Raw genomic sequence first — 22698 nt, 5'->3', positions numbered from 1 at the left:
AGTTCATATAAATATACAAGATTTTCTTCTAAGAATCAAGTTTGTTCAACCTCCTCTAATTTCAAGCAAACACCAAATTTATCTCTGCTAGACAGAAAGAGAGTTGAAGGATGGGGTAAGCATTTAAATGTGACTCTTCCAGACAAGGACTGAAACACAGACATCACAATATCCCAGACAGTTAAATCCTGTATTGTACTTATTCTGTTGAGAAGTGCAGGATGTCAGTTTATAATTTTCTCTAGCTAGTAACTCACAATGCATGTAATATTTCCCTAGTCATTTCAGTGTGGTCTGATTCTGTTAGAATAGGTCTACTAATTCTATTCCATGGAGCGGCTACGGCTGAGACTACGCAGTTGTTCAAAGGAAAGAAGCACAGTATTGATTTTGGTTGTTTTATTTCTATTGGATTTCAAAGAAAGAAACAAAACCCCAACAAAATAATGATTTCCTTCAGGAAATATTTGCAACCTTTGCAACTTTTATATCATGCATGAGAGCTATCAAAGGTTACTACTCAAGTGTAGCCAATGAGCCGTGGGGTGCAGGGGAAGGTTTTGCGCATTTCCATACACTTGTTGTCAATGAAGAAGGAGTTTGCCTTCACAGAAATGTCGTGTTCCAGCTTTGATTTGTTGTGAAGTAGCATTTGCAGAGTATCACGGGCTTCTTGCAAAAGTTTCTTTAAGGTCTGTAAGGTGTCATCTATAGTGTAAACTTCAGTGACAAGCCTGAAAAAAAGAGAAGGGGACAGGTTGCTCAAATAACTTCAGCACTCTCCCACCACATGCCTTTTATTCCACAGAGGACAGGTCAGATTTTCAGACAGAACTCGAACAGACCCTCTTGGACTGAATGAATACGGAACCTATTCTTTGCCAAACCAGCTTCCATAGCACCTGTAACAAGCGTCGATTTCTGCTTACACTGACATTCAACAGCAGATTAAGCCACTCGGCATCCTGAATGCTCTCTTCATCACCTGCAGTCTCCTATTTGTGTAGCATCTCTAGGGCTAGTATGGCCAGGATGAGTCCTGTAGTATGTGTTACTGGAGACTGTTGGTGTAGTTCCGTGGCCTACCAGTGCAGATGTGGTAAAGTTCCTTGCATAGTCACTGAGTGGGTAAACTCTTTAATACTGTCAATCTGGTGTGTTATCTAATGTTCTATTAAATAAGCCAAGCACCGTAGCCTATAAGAAACATTGATTTTTTCCAGAATCCACTTCAACTTGTTTTGGGATAGTCCCAGCTTTTTCAGCATGGAACAGCACAGAAAAACTAGACTTTATTAATTTGTTTTCTGTCTAATCCCTTCAACTACAAAGTTGGCAGCACATACAGAGAACAAATGCCAACATCAGCACTTCCTTTTAAATAAACAGCAAACTCAGATAACATTTACATGTTACAAAGAAGTGGTTCATTTGATATTTTCTTTCCCTATTGAGCTGAATATCTTTGTGCTTTAAACCAAGAGATAAATACGCGGAACAAATTATTTCAAAGTAAAAAATCCTTAAAAATGAATCAGTAAATGGTTTAGCAATCTCAGGTTGGAGTTTCTCAAAGAGAATATATTTCATTTGAGGTACAAGCTCAGCCAAAAACAGTAATAGAAAAAGTGCCCACATTTCTCTGTCAGAATTCCAAGCTCTAATCAGTTAGGATGAACATAGCATCCAAAGATTTAGATCAGCTAAAGCATCCAAAACAACTTGGTCTGGCTTAGGGAGCTGTGGCACAACAAAATTAATGCTCATCAAAGGAAGGAGAATAAGATATGGAAATTATAAATATAACTGTCTAGCAAACAGTGTACTTGCATAGATATTTAGGTTAAAATATTGGAAATCATGTCAGACTCATGGAAAAATTATGTGTACATTAAGCCTAAAGTACTTCTGAATACGTATGTAACTGCATGTTCTTATATAACCTGTAAGCTGGTAAGAGTTGGATTGATTCAGAACCCCTACAGATATTTTGCTTTTCACAAATTTCACATTTATATCTTATCACTATAATGATTTCAAATGAAGCTTTCAAACTTTTTCAGACACGACCCTTTGGAACATCAACAGCATCACTGGCAATTACGGGAAGGAGAAGGAATAATATGAACCTCTGCTTCAGCACATTTTTGTTCCTAACTCAAAGAAGTTTTTTATTTTGGATACAGGCAGTCCTGCTGACAAGAATGATATCAGTCATGATGCTGCAGACATTTTTGTGGAGGATATCTTCAGGGAGGAAGTGAGGAGAGAACAGACTCAGAGTGAGTAATGAATGAAGTTGTATAGTAATATTTAAGGCCATCTTGGTGGTGGTGATTGTTTTTTCTTAGATAAAATGTAGGCACTAGCTTATTTGTATTCCTAACTGATGATGCAAAGGTAACAGAAGTGTTGATTGATCTGCTTCCAGAGTAAAGGTAAGTGTTAAGTGAATGCTACAGTGCCTAGATCATAAGCTTTTATACATTAACAGCTGAACTGCATCTGGAACAGGTATGATTTGTGTGATATAAAAAGACAAATAAAACTATCCAAATGGTTTGAATAGAAGATTTTTGAGCTGACAAAACAGTACAGGAAAAATAATACAAATCCTCAGACTAAGTGCAATGTACATCAGTAATCTCATTGTGTTGCATGTGGTAGGATTTTGATACAGACAAATGTCAACAAGGAATAGCTTCCTGCTTTCAACAAAATATGCAAAAATTCTCCCACCAGACTGTGACATTCACTCCAGCTACGGGAGGAGCCTTTCTACAGTCTTCCTTGAGAAAATCCCCACAGTATACTTTGAAGACTGGGAGGCAGGGAGAAAAATGGGATTAAAATTCAGAAGACCCTTCCTTCATTAGGGAAGGAAGACTAATGTCTCAGATGCCATCTTGTATATCCAGAAGGACATAAGACGTGCTGTACAATGAACCACAGCACAGGATCACTAGGCTGATGCCAGCGTGCTGGAAATGTCCCACAACCAAAATGCATAGCAAATGAGCTAATCTGTACAAACATGATACTGGATCCCTATATTGGATAAAAGCATTGAAAACAAGTTCAGGAAGTAAGAGATACTGCCTCATTCTAATTAGCAAATAACTTCTAAAGGACTTTGACCATTACAAAATTTTTGCATCAAGATAGAATTTTTCCTGGGAAAACATTTCTAAAATAAGGTATTTCCTGAAGTAAATCTTGTTGTTTCACCCTGAATGGAATTAAACGCAATTCCTAAGTCCCACTCAACATCAGACCAGATTCCAAAATATATCAGCCACCACCAAGCAATTGAACACCAAACTGTCCTGGGAAAGGGTCTCTAAAGGCAACTCCACGCACTCCACATTAGATGGTCTGGCCCACTACTTCAACATAGCTGCTTGGATTTTAGTTCTTTCTTCCAGAATTTATAGTTACATAATGACTACAATTCTAATCCCGCTGAATTGATTCACACTGTTGTTAAATTTCTTGAGTAGCTGACTGAGGAAGGGATGGGGTAGTCTGGCCTCTACTTACTGAAACTGAGGTGCATCACGGCATAGTTCTATATTGGGTCTCCTAGTTCTTCCCTCCAGGCGTGTCTGAGCCACTTTCAGTGGGTACTCCTTTGCCATTATGGATCTCTCCAGTAGCATGATTGTATCTTCTGTCTGGAAGATTTCTTGAAGTACCTGAGCAAAGCAGAACATTTTTGTAAGCCTCACATGCATCCAAAATCAGAACTTAGCCCTGCTTTAAACACGCCTATTGGAACTGCTTGCATTCCGGCATGTCATTTTGCTTAGGTTTAGGGGAGGAGATTTCTACAACCTCACAGCAATCAAATGTATTTGTATAATTTGCTGGCTTGATCTTGCCATTTCTTTCAAAGGATGTACAGCAATCACAGTTCATGGGAGAGCCAGAGGCCATTATATGCTATTAAAACATGTAATTAAGTTGTTCCTGCAAACTGGGTATCAACACTGGAGAACAACTTCCACTAAGAAATACACCATTTTTTTGTTATTGTAACATGAAGTAATTTTTAGGCAAATTGGAATATAAATTTATAACAAGCAGAAGAGAAGCACTGATTATTGTGATGGGAAAATCCCAACTGTTGTTTTTTGTGTAATGCCATTTTTGTAGAGGCAGTGTTATAGATTTAGAGGCTCACTTCCAATTTGCTTCATTATTTACTTTTTCTCCTAAATAAAATAACTGCTGCTTGATCAGGGACCATTTTGGTGAAGATCAAATTTCAACAAGCTGTCATTTTCATTCAAACTTTCATTCAATACTTAGTTCTTTTTCCCCCATAAAAATTCAAAAGCCATGAAATACGACCCCTCTGAAATAGTTGCACATTACAAACCTTTTGGGGACATTTGCTGCGAGAATGTAAAGCTTAAGTCATTTTTAAGTACTGAAACTAACTTCTGGAAGTTTTGAAAACCCTCTGAGAGCTCTAGAGGGAATAACTTGTTTTTTTTTCTCTAACTGGAGACAGTATGGAGTGAAACAACATAAAAAGAGGAGTCCCACAGAATTAGAATAGCATAGCTCTTACTTGCAGAGCATAGTATCATATAATGGTAGTTCCCCAGCATACGGCAAGAGCTTTTTATTTGTTTTCATCAGTAGTAAAAAGTGGAAGGAACTACAAGGGAGAAGTTTTCCTCAGCCATAAAACAGAGAGCAGGAAAGAAATGTTTGTATTCAGATAACATTCCCTAGCCAATTACATTACTTTCACTTATCACAGTTAATTACAGCCAACACAGGGAACAAATTCAAGCTTTTCCTATAGACAGGTTTAAAATGGAAGAGAACAAACTGAACTGACATCATTTCTCAGCCAGTTTACTAAAATCGATGCAACTTGAATTTCAATAACCATTAAAAATGGAGTAATGTGCTTAAAGTAATGCTGGCCTACATACAAAGCTGTATCATGTTAAGCTAATGATGCATGTGGTTTGAAAATTGAATTAGTTCTTGTTTCTTAAAGGTTATTTATAGGCAAAGCCCAGAGGGCTAAGGATACCAGGAACCTGCACACCAGCCCAAATCTTTAAGATCTTGTTGATGTTGTGTAGCAGAGCAATGTGAGAGATCTCTTGGCCAGCACTGTCCAAACCAGTCCAACCTTACAGCAACGCCAATTTCCAATTAACAATCATCTCAGACCCTGAAGTAGCAGCATATGAACATGGCTGTTCTGATTTAAAGCCAAGTGTCTGTCTCCACAATGTCCTGAGCCCTTTGGGTCCAAGTCTGGTTTTCACAGAGCTGCCTTTAGAGGACCTTCACCTAAAATAAGCCTTTAATGAGTACACATGTCATGGTTTTGTGATTTTCGGTTATTGGTATTCCACATCATAACATCATGTAGTGGATATACCTGGTTCTCAGAAGAGAAGGACTACTACAGTCCCCACAGTACTTTTCTCCTCTGTTACCATTTTCCAGCCGGAGGGAAAAGATAAAAGCTCACAGTTCTCACATAAGAACTTGCAGATCACGAGACCTCGTCCCTTTTTCCGCCGTCTCTCGTCTTGGCAGCACCTCGCTCTCCAGCCGTCTTATCGTCGGTAGTAGAGTAAGGCCTACCTTGATTTTGGGACATTCTCTCTCTCTGTATTGGATTTATCAGCTTAAATTGTAATTATATTGTATTATAGTGTGTTGTTTTGCATTCCGATATCTTATTTAGTAAATTAGTTTGTTTCTCCTCAGATTGTTGCCGCTGTTCTTTGCTCTCAGGGCCATCTCCTTACCCTTTTTCCCTTTTCCCTTTTCCCGGGGCATGGACCCGTGGATCCCCCGTCCCCTTCGTCACGGAACCGGGCCGAACGCCCGTAAACCGTTGACAACACATTACTGGCAAAAAGTCTGGTTTACTGTGAAAAGAACACAATACAGAAGAAAGTGAAGCTAAGGATAGTAAATCTCTCAGTATTATTTCATTTTGCACTAGTTCTGTCTTAATTAAATAATCACTGTAAGCAAACTGTGTTTTACAGGAAATATTTATGCAGATAGATCAGTGTGTTTTGGTAGCTATTTATTTTGCACATGAACTACTTACAGTAAAAGTACATTGTTAGATCCACTGTTTTCTGTATTGTCTTCAATTTTACCAGTTACATACTTACTTCTGTAGATTAAAAAAAAAAAACAAGGGAAGGAGACAAGGAAGTTCGATACCACACAGGATTTGGGTCTTCTGCTGCCCACTTAGAAGGAGAAGCAGAACTGGAGCAGCTTGTGCTGTTGCCAGAATGTCACCATTTAGAAATTTTCTAAGAGAATCCAGTGTGCGCTCACGTGCAGGTGGAGGAGGTGAGATGCAGCTCCCAGGTTGGCTGCTGGGGATTAAAGGGATGTCAGGGGGATTCTACAAGCCCGTCAGTCCTACCCTTTGTCCACACCTTTCATCTTCGTTGCCAACCAAAATATCAACCTGTGGGGATGTGCCAAGGCTGCGAGGGAAGAGTACACAGTGCTTCTGGAGGTCACCCACTGCTTAGCAGGGTCCTCCTTTCCTGTGTTTATGTTACAGCTTCTGTCGCTGCAGGAGTGCTTCCCATGCTACGCCTTGCTGTGTGCAAGTGAGCCAAGTTCACTGGGGTGTGGTTATGTTACCTGCAGTGGGCTTTTATGAGGGTTTGGGCCTCTTACATTAATTCTACTTACCGTCTATAGCAAATTGGAAGTCGATTTTTTTTTTTAAATAATAAAGTGTAAATCAAAGAAAAACCAATGAAACATAGTAGAACACATCACCTCAGCTCAGTGATGCTGAAGAACTGGACGAAGTTACGTTTCAATTTCAGAAAGGATTTGGGAGGGTTATTTGTTTTCTACTTACGATGAAACAGAGGACATGCATTCTCAGTCCTGTTTCTGAGTAAGCCCTGTGTTTCAGAATTTGAGCTTTATTGGTGACAACCACTAGACCACAAACCCATGTATTTCAGTTTCAGTAGTAATATTTCAAGTGCATGAATGCTGGAATTTATCAAACCTGAGGTTCATTTCTGTTCCTCCACGGCACTGATTGTGCTGCGCTGTGAGTTTGTGTCCAACTGGATCTCACTGCCCACAGCACATGCAGAACACACGTGGATGTTACCTTAGTGACACAGATGCAGGAGACTCTACTGTCCTCTCTTTTTTCAATACTTAGTCATATATGCACTTTACCCATAAATATACCTGACAGAGGGCACTAGTCTTGTATCTAGAAGTGACAAAGTTTATAAGAGCTTGCACAGTATACAAATTCACACAATGATAATGCTCAAAAAGGGCAGGCTCTGATTTCTGATTCTCTTTACTGAGAATCCAGTTGTTTGTTAGTCTCAAGCAGTGCTTTTATCTAAAATTCACAGTTGTATGTACAGCCCTTATAACACCATGTCTGCATAATGCACAGTCACTACAAAGCACCCTCATGCCGCACAGCTTCACAAGTCCCGTTCATAACGGTGCCAGTAGTGTGCAAGGGCATTATACACAACCAAGGCTACTGAGCAAATCCCTCCCTAGCCATTCACAACAACAACAAAAATCTGCTTCCAAAATCAAAATTCAAATGTAAAATCATGCAGCTATCTTCCAGACCAGCTTGGCTGCATGTAAGTGGATGTGGTTTAGGTTCCTTGTATGTTGTCATTTTTTTCCTTACTTTTTTTTTAAGTGCTGTCATTTCAGACATACAAAGTAAAATGGCCTCAGGGGAACCACCTCCAAAGCATCACAGAAGCTTTGCTCAAACAATTTTCAGTTACTCATTCAGGACACACATTGGATAAAATGATTTAGATAATCTACAATGCATAAACTGATTGGTGGGGATGATCACCAGATAGTGTTGCACTAGTATACGTCATTTCTGGATGGCCTCCAAAGGCAGGAAGCAAAAACAACAAATGCTGAGCAGCATGTTCCTAAGAGACCGTGCTGAGGGATTGGCTCGGGCAGCTGCCCACCCGGAAACTTTCCCTTCCAGGACATGAGGAAAGTTTTGTGCTGCAGAATACTTGAGAGCTTCTAAAAAACTGCTCTCCTGCTGCTCTCTCGCCTCACCAAGGCCATGATTTTTATAGTCTGGATACAGTACAACTCGGAAAAAGAGCTGCAAGGTCACACATGTGATCAGGGCAGTCTTACAAACAACACAAGCAGTGCTACAGTTTGACAATTACCATTAATTCTTGATAGAAACGAGATTCTTTCTAGTCATCAATGAAATTTAAACCCAGACACACTAAGCTAGATTTGCCCTTACTTTACAGTCAATTTATTTATCTCATGACCTATGAAGCCTGAAAATGCTTGTTTTCTAGAAAAGCTCTTACATGCACCCATCTCTTCCTTTCCTACAAGACAACCCTTCCTGAGAATAAGGAGCAGTCTTACAAACATACACGAGCACTCTTGTCTCAAACTAAATCCTGAGTGCAGACAGGCAGCAGGAGCGGGAACAGTGGTAACAACCACCTCCACTTCTCATATTTAACCTCATTGCAGAAAGAAGTTGCCTACTATAGCAATGTCAGCAAAGGCTTGCTTTCATTCAGTACAGGCTGCCTTTACTTAACAGCTGGGAGCTAAAAAGCTGTCCTTCAGTGTGAGAAGACACTGTGCAGCTAAAATGCATTCTGATGTGCAATGGCTGTCACACCATTACACTGATTCTACCCTACCCCCATTTTGTGTGCCACTTAGCCTAGCCCATGAAGTGGAGCACTGCCGTGTCGCAGACTAAGCCAGGCTTCTGCTACATGGTTTCTCCCCTTGCCCACAGTTAATACACTGATCCAATCTGTGCAAGCCTTTATGATTTCATGAGACCAAGCAACCATTTCAGGAGACATAAATCTAGTTTTGTCTTCCAGTTATTGCCTTACTTTTCATTTGTAATTTCTCTTGGTTTGTAAGTAGAAGTCTAACATATATGCATATCTATTTCCTCCTTCAAACAGGTTTTTCCAGGCATGTTTGAGCTGCTTGCACCAACCAGCACACACCTTCCCAACCACTTCTGAGTCACTCTTCATTAATCATCTGAAAACTTTACTCTCAAACAGGTTCCCATATTAAATGTTAAGATTAAGTGAATGAAGTGTGTACTCAGCCACCAGGAAAAGGCATCAGAAACCACAAATCACTGAGTTTTTAAGGCGTAAAATGAGGAAGAGAAAAAGTAACAAAGAAAGACGTGTATAAATACTTATATGAGGATACACTGGGGTCCAAGGCGAAAGCCTATGTGGAAAAAACACCACAGGGAAAGTGCTCCCTCTCCTATACACATGCTCCATCCCCCAGCTCACAGCCCTGCTGCACCTCTGCTTCGTGCTTCTTGCGTGGGCACCTCCCATCATATACCAGTATTTCCAAACACCCCTGCTCAGAGGAAGGCTGAGCTGTGTCCTTTCCAACAGCTGCAGGAGGGCTCCTCTCTGAATTGCACAGTCGAGGAGATTGAAAATTATTTCAGAGGCTGGAAGACAGTTCCTTGTTTTATTGCCACTGAGGTTCTCTTGGCTTTCACTCTATGTTTTACACTACTTACAAACCCAAGCAGGATTATGTCTTGAATTAGAAGTAGATTGTGTAATTATACAATGTATTCAATAGTCAGTATTTCCTTCTAGCCATCATATAAATATAGTCAGTAGGTGCTAAGACAACAAGTTGCTTGTTTTTTAATTTATAAATACATTTGAATTTAATAAAAAAATGTGTGAGAGATGGAAACTGAGAGGATAATCTATTTAAGAGGTGGAACAGCTTACTAAAACAAAATTCTATAGGTTCTTCAGGTATAGAGTAAAAACATATCAAGCAAAAAGGCAAACAAGTATTAATTTCCATCAGAAATTGATGTAGTATACTGCCTTTTCACAGCCCAGGTGTTAAAAAAAAAATAAGAAGTAAGGCGTAACCACTGCTAAAAGCACTCATTCTCAGTGAACTGGATGAAAATACTTAGAATTGGGGCTTCTCGTTTACTGGAATGAGTGGTTATTTTTTCATGGTTCTACTGAATATGTATGTTTTTCTAGCATGTTTCTGATCCCTGTGCTCCCGGGTAGAGGAATAGCAAACCTTGCAGGAAGGGCGGAGCTGGGCAGCTCTGCCTCTGAGCGTACAAGTGCTCTGAGTGCAGTGCAGGTGTTCTATCTTGTACAGTGCTAGCTGAGATAATCTGGTGTTTAGGCATGGGATAAATACTGGGCTGTGTAAACATGTCACTTGCTGTCTGGTCTGACTGATTTTCAGACCTACTGCATGTAAACATCCTGTTCTATTGGTTATTTCCAGGAGAGGGAAGCCAAGGTAACTATTTACGTTAATATTAACTTTATGGAAAATAGATGCAAACATATTAATGAGGGGCTGACACCATGATTAAAGGTTTTCCTTCTTTTCCTAAAGATTTGTGTAGATTTTATATCAGATGTAAAATATATTTATCATAATTTCTCTCATCATAAACTGAATGTTTCTTGTAGTGGGGCATGCTGTAGTTACCATACCACCATCTCCTACACTGAATTGTGTAGGCTACATTTGCTGTTCACTACCCTAAAATACTGGTCTCAGAACAGCTCTGAGACTGACCAGAGTCACACATTGTGATCAGAACCCTGGAAAATATTTCCATCACCAAACAGCCCCATTCTCTGTGTGCCCAGTGACAGTGAAACACAGCGGAGCTGTGGTACCCTCTCTGATTTAGGATCTAACTCTGGCCAGCAAGGGCTCCTTGTCTCCACCCAACAGAACCTCATATATCTAGGGTTCTGCCGTCCAGATTCTCATCAGAACTCCTCACAAGACAAGATTAATCCCAGAATCAAGTAAGACAAACTAATGACAGACTTATGCCGTTGGGATAGAAATGGAAATAGGACATTTTCAATCTCAGGGTGAGAAGAAAGTCTGAGCTATTTAGCTGCCTACATTGCCTGCAGGACACTACTCTACCCTGTAGCAATTCCTCTTCATAAGCCGGCACCTGTAGGAAAAGCAGGGGTTTCAGGGAGTACAGGGATCTCGATTTTGAGTTCCTCATGCTAACGAAGTCACCTATCTGTGGTAAACTGTTGCAGTGATGAATTCCTTTGCTTTGAAAAAGAAGCGTGTATGTTTTCCATCTGGATTTGTCTGGCTTTTGTCTAGCCACTGATTCTTCTTTTGTTTTTGTCTGCTCAAGCAAAAAGTCTTCTATATTGACATTTGTAGATTTAGCAAGTTTTCTGCTCCTTCCCCAACAGCTACTTGAGTAAGCTAAATAAAGTGGTGTCATCTAGTGCTACTAACATCATCCTTTTCATCCTACTAAGGAGGAAGCTGAGGAACTTATTCAAGCAATTGCCTGCTTTCCACTCTTTTAATCATTCTTGCAGTTGTGATGACTTCCAGGCTTCAGAGTTGAAGTAGGAAATGTTTAATACCACACCCATGCTTCCTCTACTAAGTTTGATTGCCACTTAAAAGATGGCAAGTTGTCTTAGCCCACTAGAGAAAAATCAAGCAAAAGTGGGCAGAGAATAATTCATCATGGAAGCCCTACCACAAACTAGAAAGGGAGACATATAAAGCAAGTTTTTAAGAAAAGCATTTCCTTTCTGCATTCAATAGATTCCTGTTCAGAGTCATACAGAAGCACTTCAATCATTTTTTTGCAGTTTCCCTGTGCAAATCACTTCCCAGGTTTCTGATAGAGTTTGGGGCTGTGAGCCTCACCAGCCAGCTTCCCCAAAAGAAGTGGCAGGAAGGAAAAGCAGACAATGAAAATTCAAAGTAAAGAGGACTCAATTTCCTGAATACATCAGTGGAGTAGCAGTGAGAGCAGACAGCAGCTGGACTGCAAGTGCAGAGAGGCAAGCTGGAATCATTGGCAAACAGTGCTCTTTGGAGACCTCTCTTACACTGACTTGGAAACTTGATCTGAACTTGGAGCCCTTTCAGCACTGACCTTCAGACTGAACTCCAAGTAGAATAAAAGATAAAGTCATAGCTGATCTAACCCAAGATCCCCTAGATCATTCCTCTAAATAAACGCAGATTAGTGGAGGTTCACAGTAAAAAATGTAGTGGAGCAGGTGATATACATTATAAGGTGATCTTGTTTGGACTAACTTAGATACGAAGAAGAAGCAGAGTGCCAAGCACTTTCATTGTTGAGGGTTTTGCTCCATTCCTCTTGAAATAATTTTCTCATGTCTGTTTATCAAATGCCTTCCAGGAAGAGTTCTTTGCTGCATCCCTTGGTCTTAATTGGATTGGGAATTGTATATAGTGAAGGCAAACTGTAAGAAGTATTTTTCTGAAGTGTGTGTTTTGTTCATGCACTTTAAAACACGATGTGTGGACACTTTATAGTGGGAACCTAGGTTAAAAGCTGTGACCTCAGGAACCTCAGTCTGTTGCAACAGGAAAGTTCTCGGGATCTGCTGTTCAGTTGTATATCAGCAACTCAAGGTAAATGGTGCAGGAACGTAGAAACTGAGGTTCAAGTCCACCCACCATACTAGTAGCAGAAAAAATGCTTAAAAAAGCAGATGTACTGCTGTGTAGTTATTACTCTGAGACTTGTACAGTTTGTAACCTGAAATGGAGACATTATGTCATTGATGGAGAAGGTCCTGGCAAAACTCCTGGCCTAACTCTTGATAGAAGTGAAAACAACAGGATGCCTTTATTACATGGAGACGGTCTGTGTCTTCTAGTAAATAGGACACACTTATCTAAGCATAAAGGAAGACAATATCCTACAATAAAACTAAACAGAGTAATAACGAATCACTGTTTTTCTTTATATTTTGGGTTTTTTTAATATATGTACAAATTTGGTACTTTTTTAGGAGGAGGAAGAAGAGCATGCTGAGACCACAAGCTGAGGCATTAGGCATTTGGTTCATAATCTTAACCAGCTGATCTTTTACTTGCAAGTGATATAGACAGAAGAAAATGTGCTATTTCAACATGTGGTTATTTTTTATCATCCCCATATTCACACTATTTACTCTTGTATGTTTTTTTTTTTTATTCTTTCCTTTCTGATTTTAGAAACAAATGATTGCAGGAAGTTCCCTGTATAGCTTTCTGTCTGGAAGAGATCTGGCTGTTTCACAAAGCAGAAAAGTATCTTTTCATTCAGAAATGAGCTTCAGATCTCTTAAATATATAACTTTTCCTGGTTCCTGGTTCCAAGCAAACTTTCTCTATGCTCATTCTCCTCTCAGTTCATGGAGGTAGTCTGCTTAACTAGGAAAATAATTTGGCAGAAGGAAGGATGTCTCTAATATTGGCATTCATTGACTAAGAAGCCAGTGCAAAAACAGCCTTTGAAAGAGTGATCCATTTTCTCAACACAAAAACATGAAATTATGGCACCCATCGTGGTTAACAGGTTACTATTCCATGTGAAAGGAAAGGGAACTGTAGTAGCTGCAGTTGACTATAATCACATCCCAAAGAAAAAACAGAAGCGCAGTAGAGTTTAGGGGAAAGCCTTGTGTCCTAGCTGCTCCCTTGGCTGTCTTATTAAAGCATATCCTAGCAGTACTTCTTTTTTTTTTCTGTAAGTGCTACACACTATACTGCAAGCCTGGAGAAAGAATAAAAGGTAATCTGTTCTGCTTAGCTATAGATGACTGATAAATGAGCATTCATTCCTTACTCACTTTTGCCATCACTCTCTTTCCTCTCTTCCTTTTGAGGTATCATGAGCAAAAGGAATTAACAGGCTTTCTATCATACAGCCTCATCCACTCCTTAACCAGAAGTGCTTCTGCTCTGTAAACTTACAGCATTTTGCTTTTACATTACTATGGAGTTTGAGATGAAGAAAGTCTCTGCTGCGTATGTGCTATCACTTTCTAACTCACCAGTAACAGCAGCAGTAGTAGTTCATGGAATGCCATCTTGAATGACACATTTTTGATCTATGCATACCACAGAACCTAATTATTCTTCATACAAACGTGATTACTTACGTTTCTCCAAGTTACTTGTTATTGCAATCTAGTAGTGTGACAGCATAGGGACATAAGTCAGTTTTTCTTCTATTATGTGCAGGTTGTCAGCACTGAGTCAGCTGGACTCGGTGACCAAATCTTTGATGGTATGTTGGTATCTCACACTGCAATTTGTGATTCCACATGTAAGCCCTATTCTACCTTTTGTATTTATATTCTACCTTTTATAAAAAGTCACTGGAAAATGTGAAGCAAGTGTTCACAGATTAAGTCCATGAGAAACTTGGATAGCCAATTCAGGGATAAAGTGCTATAGCTGGCTTCATTTATGTAAGATCCAAACCGCACAAAAACTACATTCAACATCTTTTGTGCTCTATAAGCAGGAAAAAATAGAAGAAAACACTATGTGCTGTGACTTCACACATATTTAGCTGGTTGGTTTGCACTTTCCTTAGAGTCCCTAAAAATAAACTGAAAACATCTTAAAGTACTTATGACAAATAGAATGGCAGGAAAACTCTATTGTTTCCAAATGTGCATTGAAACAAATGAGTGAACTCCTCATAAGAGAAGGAGTCTTAATAGAAGAACTCAGTGAACTCTGACTGAAGTCACATGAAAGTAACACAGTAAGTCTTGATAGTTTAACAAGATTTTATCTGTCAGTAAGGCAGCACCTCTTGTTAACTTGAGAGTATGTTTCAAAATTCCACTAATACATTTCCAACATGTCTCATTTTTCCATGAAACTGACTGAAAAGGTAATACAGATAGAATTTAATACAGGTCTGTCACCTTCGGTGCTATTTCTTCTTTTTATCACATGAAAAGAAAGAACAAGTGTTCGAGAAGTTGACTGTCTGAACCACTCCAAAATATGAGACTATTTCAAAGCACAACCAGCTAAAATTCAGGTTAAAGATGTGAAAGGATATTGTATTAAAAGGAGAAGGACAACTTGGAACTTAGGTTTCAAAGACAGACTAATAACATTTTGAATGTAAGGATTTTTAAATTCTGGACTTTTCTCTTACTGCTGCAAAATGAAAGTGCAAAAACTTAAAAATATTCTCTTGTATAAGAGAAAATATAAGGGAAAAATGTTACAGTGTTTGTGGGCCTTTTTATTTGCGCACTTTCCAAAGTCATGTCACTGTTTACCAAAAAAAAAAAACAAAAACTTTTCTTTGCTTGGGAAATCACTATGGAATAACCTCAATAAATGAAAAACAGAAAAAAAATGCCATCCAAAACATCTTTCCCCACTTTAGACATGTAAGTTGCAAACGAACATAAGCACACTGATTCTTCGTATAGGACAGATGTTGTATGGTTTCTTGTTAAATTTTGTCATCTTGTCAGCCTGCTTATCTTTGAGTGAGCTCCTCTCAGGCTGCGAGTGATGCAAATGCATTGTCTGCGGAAAGGTAATATAGCTATGCCTTTTCATGAGGTGCTTATTTAGGAAGGATCTGAACTCTAGAGATTTCTGTGCCTTTCATGCAGCTGCCAATGCTTAGCGAGTCTTACCTTAGCCAGTTGTGCTTGGAGTTTGTTCTTTGCATCAGCTACTTCAGCAATGCGACTGTTAAAGGCCAAATTGGTGCTGACAAATTGATTCCACAGCTCCTCAGATGTGCTCTCCAGTGCAACCTCTGTATCCTCCCGGAGCTTGACAGAGTTGGCCCTTGCATGTTGAGAGCACCTGACATTGTCTTCACTGAATTTAGCCCATGTTGTAGGAACTGAAACACTAGTAAGGAAAATAAAAGAACATTGCACGTCATCAAATTAGAATCAAATACTGCCTCACTGAGTGAACCCAAAGCCTTTTCCCCGGAGAAACTGAGCTGTGCGTCACCAACTACCAGAAAACATGAGAACCCAACTTAGTTGATGGCAAATGTGTAGTAGCCGTGTAGTAAAGCAAGTGGCTTTGATTCTCCTAGCAGCCTTTATCATCAGAAAGCATGGTAGCAAGAAAATGGATAACTCACTGACTGACCTAGGATAGGAGTAAGGAGAACTGGAATTTTCTTCCTGCCCCATCACTGTCCTTCTCTATTATTTGGAGGATCTCCATCCTCTTTCTTTTCCATGTATTAAAGTGAACACCTCTGCTTTAATTTATCAGGCTATTATTGTTAAACTTATTCATACATATGAGACATATAGAAATGACATGGCTATGGAAAAGTCTGTGAATAGACAGAGAAAAACTGAATAAAGGTCTCATGCACTGAAAAATGCTCCCAAGAATGTTCACTCTGGGATTCTTGGTTTTATGTCAAGCCTTCAAAGATGGCCTTAATTACCTTAATTATAAATACCTTAATCATAAATCCCAGACTCAGAGTTTTCCAAAGTGGGAGTCTGTAGGGCCCCAAGCTTGCTGCCTGACTGCCCAGCTGGAAAAGTGGTGCTGCATAAGCTACCCTCTTTGTAACTGAACTCACCACCCTCTTTATTGCATTGCTTAACCTACCAGGTAACTCTGCCCTTCAACCAGAAAAAGTGTATTTTATTAAAAGGTATGTATGTTGCCAAAAGGAAAGGTTGAGAAAAACTTCTGCCTGCATTTAGACATCCTGCTTTATGCAAAACTTCCCTCTAGGAACTATGCCTAAGGACTATGTTAAAATCTGCAGGCAAAGTTTTGCCATTTTTTGAGTCTTAAATTTATTTAGATTTTAACTGAACACTGAGATTTAATATTAAGGAATGAAATAATTTAATTTTGCCATGGCTTGTTTTCTCTGCGGCCCTTTCCTCTCTCTCCAAACTGAAGCACTGATCTTCCTAAAGTATTTGGAAATCTTTAGTACTACACATTTCTTTCAGTAGTTGCCCTGAAAAGTTTCAGGCACCCAACATGATTTCATAGCAGACTGCATAAATCAGTGTATTAAGGCTGAGCTGACAGTGCTTACAACTCCTTATCCAAACAACCTCAGTGTACTTTCTGCAGGGTGTCTGTGGTTTTGGTTATTGGGTTTTTGGCTTTTTTTTTTTTTGGTCTGATGAATTATATTCATTTTTTGATCAGAAAATTGAGTTCCCAAGAACGTTCCCATCTTGATGGTTTGAAATACTTAATATCTAATCTGCTTTTTAAACATTGTTTTTTCCAGACTGTAATTTATCTGGCTGGCTCTGGTGAATGATTCAGGCAGAAAACACCTGCTCTGCTCCCAAGTGCTGCATGTATGTCTCAGTTTGCCAAATGATTTCAGTAAGATGTTAATGAAAAATGGCATTGCTTTGGATTATGGTTGGTGAAAAAGGAAAAGGGCTGCAAAACTTATCCACATTAATCTACTTTTTTTTTACCAGAGTTGACAAGAATATTTTTTATTCATTGCTAATCCTAAAGGTAGATAGCATTACTGGAGTCAGCAGAATTCCTGCCAAGTTTCTCTCATTTACTCCCTTTTATCAGTAGTGAATGAGGTGATCTTATGTTCTGTTAGTAAACAAATAATACACATTTTTTCCCTCCACTGTTCAACAAGACAGAGTCGCCATCATCTGAGATTGTGGAGTATATTCACCATTTAGATACTGCTCTTTTAAAGTGAGAAGCAAATTAACAAGTCATTAGCACAAAAACACTGCCCTCTATTGCAAGTTGGTTTTCTTCTGCTGTTACTTTAGGATTGGATGCAGGTGTTCATAAGTAAACTATGATATAGTTTTAAAACTGTATATAATTGGGAAATTTCAATCAGTTATGCTAAAATATAATAAATCCTTTCAGTTTTACTATTTAATACATATCCTGTACGTCTTGATGGGCTAATTTCCAAATAATCCAAGCTATTTTTATGAAAAAAATATAGTCCTTGGTGTTCACCTGCATGCTGCCCACCCCACTGCACTTACCTGCACACCTTAGCTATATTTTGCTTTGATATCACGTGTTTTGAAACCTGAAGACCACAGAAGATTATAAATTAAAAGGAGATATCTGCATGAAGCAGTTTGAAGGCAACGAGTCAGCTGCAACATGTTTGTAAATGATTGTTCTCTCTGAAAGAGCTCCGTGCACAATACTTTGGGTGCTGCACACTGTCAGCTTCTGTCTGGCCTCCAACCATGGCAGCTGCTAGAAAGCTGGCCCTGACTGAGGATGATGGAGGGTTCACACCAAGGAAAGACAGAGGGCCATACTGAGAGCCACTTGTTTTTCTGACACTTTCCAAATATACAGCTAGAACTTGTTTTGCTGTAATCAGGCTCCTGCTTACAGCAGGCAGCATGGAAAGAAAAGACAACAACGACCACTCATACTCACGTCCCATCTGCTTTCTCCACTCCATGGTAGAAGTTGATGCTGTCTGATGTGTTCCTCAGGTTAAAGCACTTCACATCAATAAAATGGGCTGAGTTTTTGTCAGAAAGATCCTGCTCCAGGGCATGCTGCGCATCCCTGTTGATACTGTGAAGGGGAAAGTCTTACTTTAATCTGAACTATCTTTAAAGCTTTTGTACTAGGTAGCTAATTGCCTTCATTAACACCCTCCAATGCTTCAGTATATCATTTGCTGGCATTTACAGTGGCATGAAAATGCTTTGCACTGTATTTAACTAGAGGGAGCTGCTCTACCATTTCACCCTGCTCACCTTTTAGCCTCCGAGCATTCCCCAAAGAACTGCATTGAATGATGTTTGTCATTTTGATGACAAATGACCACACAGATGAAAAACAACAGACAGTTGTTGTGTGGCATGCAGGAAAGCCCCAGAGCAAAAGAGTGGGCAGTCAGTAACAGCTTTCATGCTAGCAAAGCTGTAAGATGGGAGAAATCTTTGAAGATGGCAAATTGTCTTGGTTCACTTGGTGCTTTAAATGCTAGGTATTGCTCTTCTGCAGCTTAACAAATTCTATTCTTAGTAAGAATTAGAAGTGGAGGGCAGGGAGCATCTAACAGGCTAAGCCTCTGATTTTGCAATTGCTATTTTCAGTCTGTCATTAGATCCCAGCCAACACTGAATTTAGCTTCTTGTCTTTAAAATAGGAATTAAATGTAAATACTTACCCCAACTGATGATTGATTCTTTGTGCAAGTTTTGCCAGTATTTCTTGACAATCTTTGTATATATCAACCTCCTAGAATGGGAAGCATCCAGATGTCAGTGCTCTCATCAAACTCTATTTGTTTTAGTGAATATACCTTTTTTATTCTGAATTCTAGATGTTGAAATCATATCACATATCTCAACTATGTGGATCAGGAAAGGATGTGTTTTTGTCCTTCTCTTCCTCAGTGCTACAGAGTTGTATCTTTGGAGTTGGTTCTGTATGGCCTTTGATACTATGTCAAACATTCTAGTAGATTTTAATGGATAGAGTCTTTCTGATAAACGTACGGTCAAATTTTTCTTGGGTTAGGTATGACGAATGTACTTCAAACACGAGCTTCAATCCATTAAACTGCTCTCTAACTACTCTTACATTCTTCTACAATAATACAAACACTTTGTTAATAGCAGGAGAGTTTGAAAATATTTCTCATTTCAGAAGTAGGCTCCTTGATATAAATAATACAATATTCTTCATAAGTATAAATATTAGTCAAAGAAATTCAAAGCCAAGTTTCCACTCAGGTTAAAATAAATAAAAAATACTGAAACAAACCACACTGGAAACTATGCAAAAGTGATACTTACAGTCCTTCAAACAACCTTATGGTACTCCATCCATTCTCTTTCCTTTTTAGAAACCCTTTTTTAGCATGAGACCCTCTTACCAGTGTGTACAGCTTTCTCATACGATTAAGTTTTGAAACAGCAAATAAAGAGCTTCAAATTATTTGGAAGTCATTAAGACACCCCGAATTTAATATTACAAGTTCTGTCTCTGTGCCTGTACCATATACAAATGACAAACTTCACAAGTGGTTTTGCTATTACTACAAAATAGGCCTTTGTTGGCCTTTGTTGTCACTATCTAGCTTGTTGCATAGTCAGGGCAGCGCTGAGGGAGATCAGACAAATGGTCTTTATTTTTCATTTTAAGAATATTTTTTTAATCTGGTCATGTTGGAAGAGTAAGTGGTATTTCATCCTGCTGTTAATTCTCTTGCTGAATTAAGTTCTTGATTGTTAGTACAGTTGCATGCTGTAGGCTCTGAACAAGCATTCTGGTTATTCAGATGGTCTGCACATCCTTCTGTAATCTTCTAATCCAGAAAAGTACTTGAAGAAGCGGCATTGTCCCACCATTTTCTTTCCTAGTATCAGTTTTCTTATGCTTCCAATATAGCTTCTTTCAAATCTTAGTCAAATGGTACGTTGTTTTTTTTAATATTTGAAAGACTTAGCAATCACTACAATCCTCATTTTCCTTGTTCAGTAAGACTATATAAACAGCAAGGCAGTAAACAATTCTTCTATACTGTAAGCCGGAAGGACTTCAGAGATTTTACAGACCATGGCCTAGAAAATGATATTGAGATTGTTTCTACATCATTTCATAGGAGAAGACAGAGCTGGACAGGACCTCACATAGATGCCAGGCTTTTCCTCCTGTTACAGGGAGGATGAACAGAATATTAACCATCCCACTATGTGTAGTTTAACCCATTTTTTCAACTTTCTCACATTCAGTCTTCCAAATGAACTACAAACTAATGCTTTTGTCCTGATGAACATTTAGTTGGATTTTGGTTATTCTCACAGTTTGAAAAATAAACTAGTAAGTCCAATCTTACCTTTATGAGGTTCTTTTCCACATCATCATGAACCAAGTCTATTTCCTTCCGCTTCTCACGGTAGTACAAGCATTCCAGGGCTGTCTGCAAGCAAACCAAGGAACATTTATAATAGGCACAGTACTGCACTGTAGAGCAAAAGACTTTGCTGACATTTCAAATACTGATATCCATTGAGGGTGGAACAGAATAGGAGATGGCTTCACTGCACAAAACTGATGGGTCTTTGTGGTTCATTACCTTACCTGTTAATACATACTTTTAGGGATTAGCTGCCACCAAAGCTTTCATTTGATTAGCTGCATAGTAATGTGCAGCAAGGCCTACATCACAACTTGTGCCAGTTTTGTTTGAAATTGTTGTTTAAAACACCTATATTCTACACTTATCCATAGCGAAACCCCAGACTCTCATCTCTCCTAATTGACCCTTACTCAATGTCGAAGTTTGGAATTTTTGTATCTATATTCTAGAGAATGACTGCATAACTACTGTTACTGAACACGGAGCCCAGGGGTACTGCAGCTCACTGGACCACCACCTGCTCTCCTGGTAGGCACAGAGCTGACCGCCTGCGCCTGCCGGAGACTGAGCCTCCTGGAGCAGCGAGACAGGGAAAGAAGGCATAGAAGTATGCTGGTAGGTTCCTGTATTGACCTGAGTACGTAAAGCCTGTGGTGGCCAGGTTTCCTTCCTACCGAGGGTAATGTTTGACCAAGGTCTGTCTTGGTGACAACCGTGGAAGTTATAATAGTATTCAACAGAGAGAAAACTATTCTCTTTACCCATTCAGCCATACAGTGTTGAAGTAAGTAGCTGTGTCAAACCTACCTTCAGCGGCCCCTGCATTTCAGCTATAGCACACTCAAGACGCCTCTTGGCTGTTTCCAAGGCATGGGTTTCTTTGAGCAGACACTCCAGCTCATAGGCGAGCTCAGATCTCCAGAAATCAATATTAGAGATCCTCTCTCCCAAGTTTCTGCTACTGTCTTCTTGCATTTGATGAGTCAGTTGGTCCTTATCTTGCATCATTCGCAAAGAATCAGTGTTCAGCCTTCCAGCCCAGTACCTGGAGGCTTCAGAGCCTTTTAATTGAACCATGTTTGCGTGGTGCCAGTCGCGAGTGCTGTAGCGGGCATGCAGGGCAGAGCGCAACGTGGGCAGAACAGTGGGCGGCCGCCCAGTGGGACTGAACTGCTCAGCAGAGCTGGGAGGGACTGCAACCACTCTGTGAAGCAGACTGGGCCTCCAGGAACTGAGGTTGCGGTATCCAGGTAGGTAGTAGGACTGGTAGGTGTCCTTGGTGGTGCTGGTGGGGGCTGGGTCTGGGAACAGGCAGCTCTTCCGTGTGCCACAGTAGCTAGCAACCTGCGTGGTCCCCAGAAACTCCATCGTGCCCAGGGCTTGGGCAACTGCCTTCAGGCAGCCCCACTGCAGACTGTCCTCGGGCTACCAGCACCCTGTGACATGAGGTGGTGTCATAGGGTTCTGAGGCCACCATGCATTCCACGGCCCCTCCACCACCCTTCAGAATGTTTGCTGGAGGCTCCCTCCAGATGGGTCTATGGGCTTGCCTTCACTGAGCCTGCCCTGAGTGAAAGGAAATTTGCATCTGAGTGGTGTGAGCCTATCAGTCAGCTGCTGCAGAACCGAAGCACAGGCTCTAGGTGTTGTCTCAGGCTCTCCTCGTGATGTTTGCAGACAGTTTGCTCCAAGAGCACACATGCAAATAAAATACCTTCCTCTCCTGATGATTTTTCTCATGTTTTAAACATTAGGTAACCTCTCAGAGAACTTACTTTTGTAGTTTTTCCTTTCAGGCTTCTGCCCTGTCTGGCAAAAAGCTCCTGAAATCCGGTGCTCTAAGATCTCATCATAACTGATCTTCTGTGCCAGGAGTTTTGAATATAAATAACTATTTGTAATTAGGCACTGTATTTCATTATCCTAAGTGTCCTTCAATCAGTGCAGAT

General features: G+C 39.8%; 1 protein-coding gene and 1 long non-coding RNA gene across 4 annotated transcripts in view; one reads left to right on the top strand and one right to left on the bottom strand.

Moving 5' to 3' along the window:
- The window catches only part of LOC110406149, a 67233-nt gene extending 45898 nt beyond the window's left edge, over positions 1-21335 (top strand). For 2 of the 3 annotated variants that reach the window (XR_002443297.1, XR_002443296.1), the window contains 2 exons: positions 2187-2282; positions 2743-3534. This is a non-coding gene — a long non-coding RNA (uncharacterized LOC110406149). Of the gene's footprint in view, positions 1-2186; positions 2283-2742; positions 3535-21198 lie in introns of those variants that run through there. The other variant, XR_002443295.1, reaches the window with a different exon arrangement.
- Positions 385-22503, bottom strand: TEKT5 (tektin 5). Its single transcript, XM_021412252.1, has 7 exons — positions 21557-22503; positions 20726-20809; positions 19052-19122; positions 18307-18450; positions 15543-15765; positions 3541-3695; positions 385-734 (listed from the first exon to the last, which is right to left on the bottom strand). The coding sequence occupies exons 1-7, from the start codon at positions 22115-22117 to the stop codon at positions 521-523; spliced, it is 1452 nt and encodes a 483-aa protein (XP_021267927.1). The 5' UTR covers positions 22118-22503; the 3' UTR covers positions 385-520.

The sequence above is a fragment of the Numida meleagris genome, chromosome 13 (genome assembly GCF_002078875.1).
Source record: "Numida meleagris isolate 19003 breed g44 Domestic line chromosome 13, NumMel1.0, whole genome shotgun sequence".
Classification (NCBI taxonomy): domain Eukaryota; kingdom Metazoa; phylum Chordata; class Aves; order Galliformes; family Numididae; genus Numida; species Numida meleagris.
This window is presented reverse-complemented; position numbering and strand designations above follow the sequence as displayed.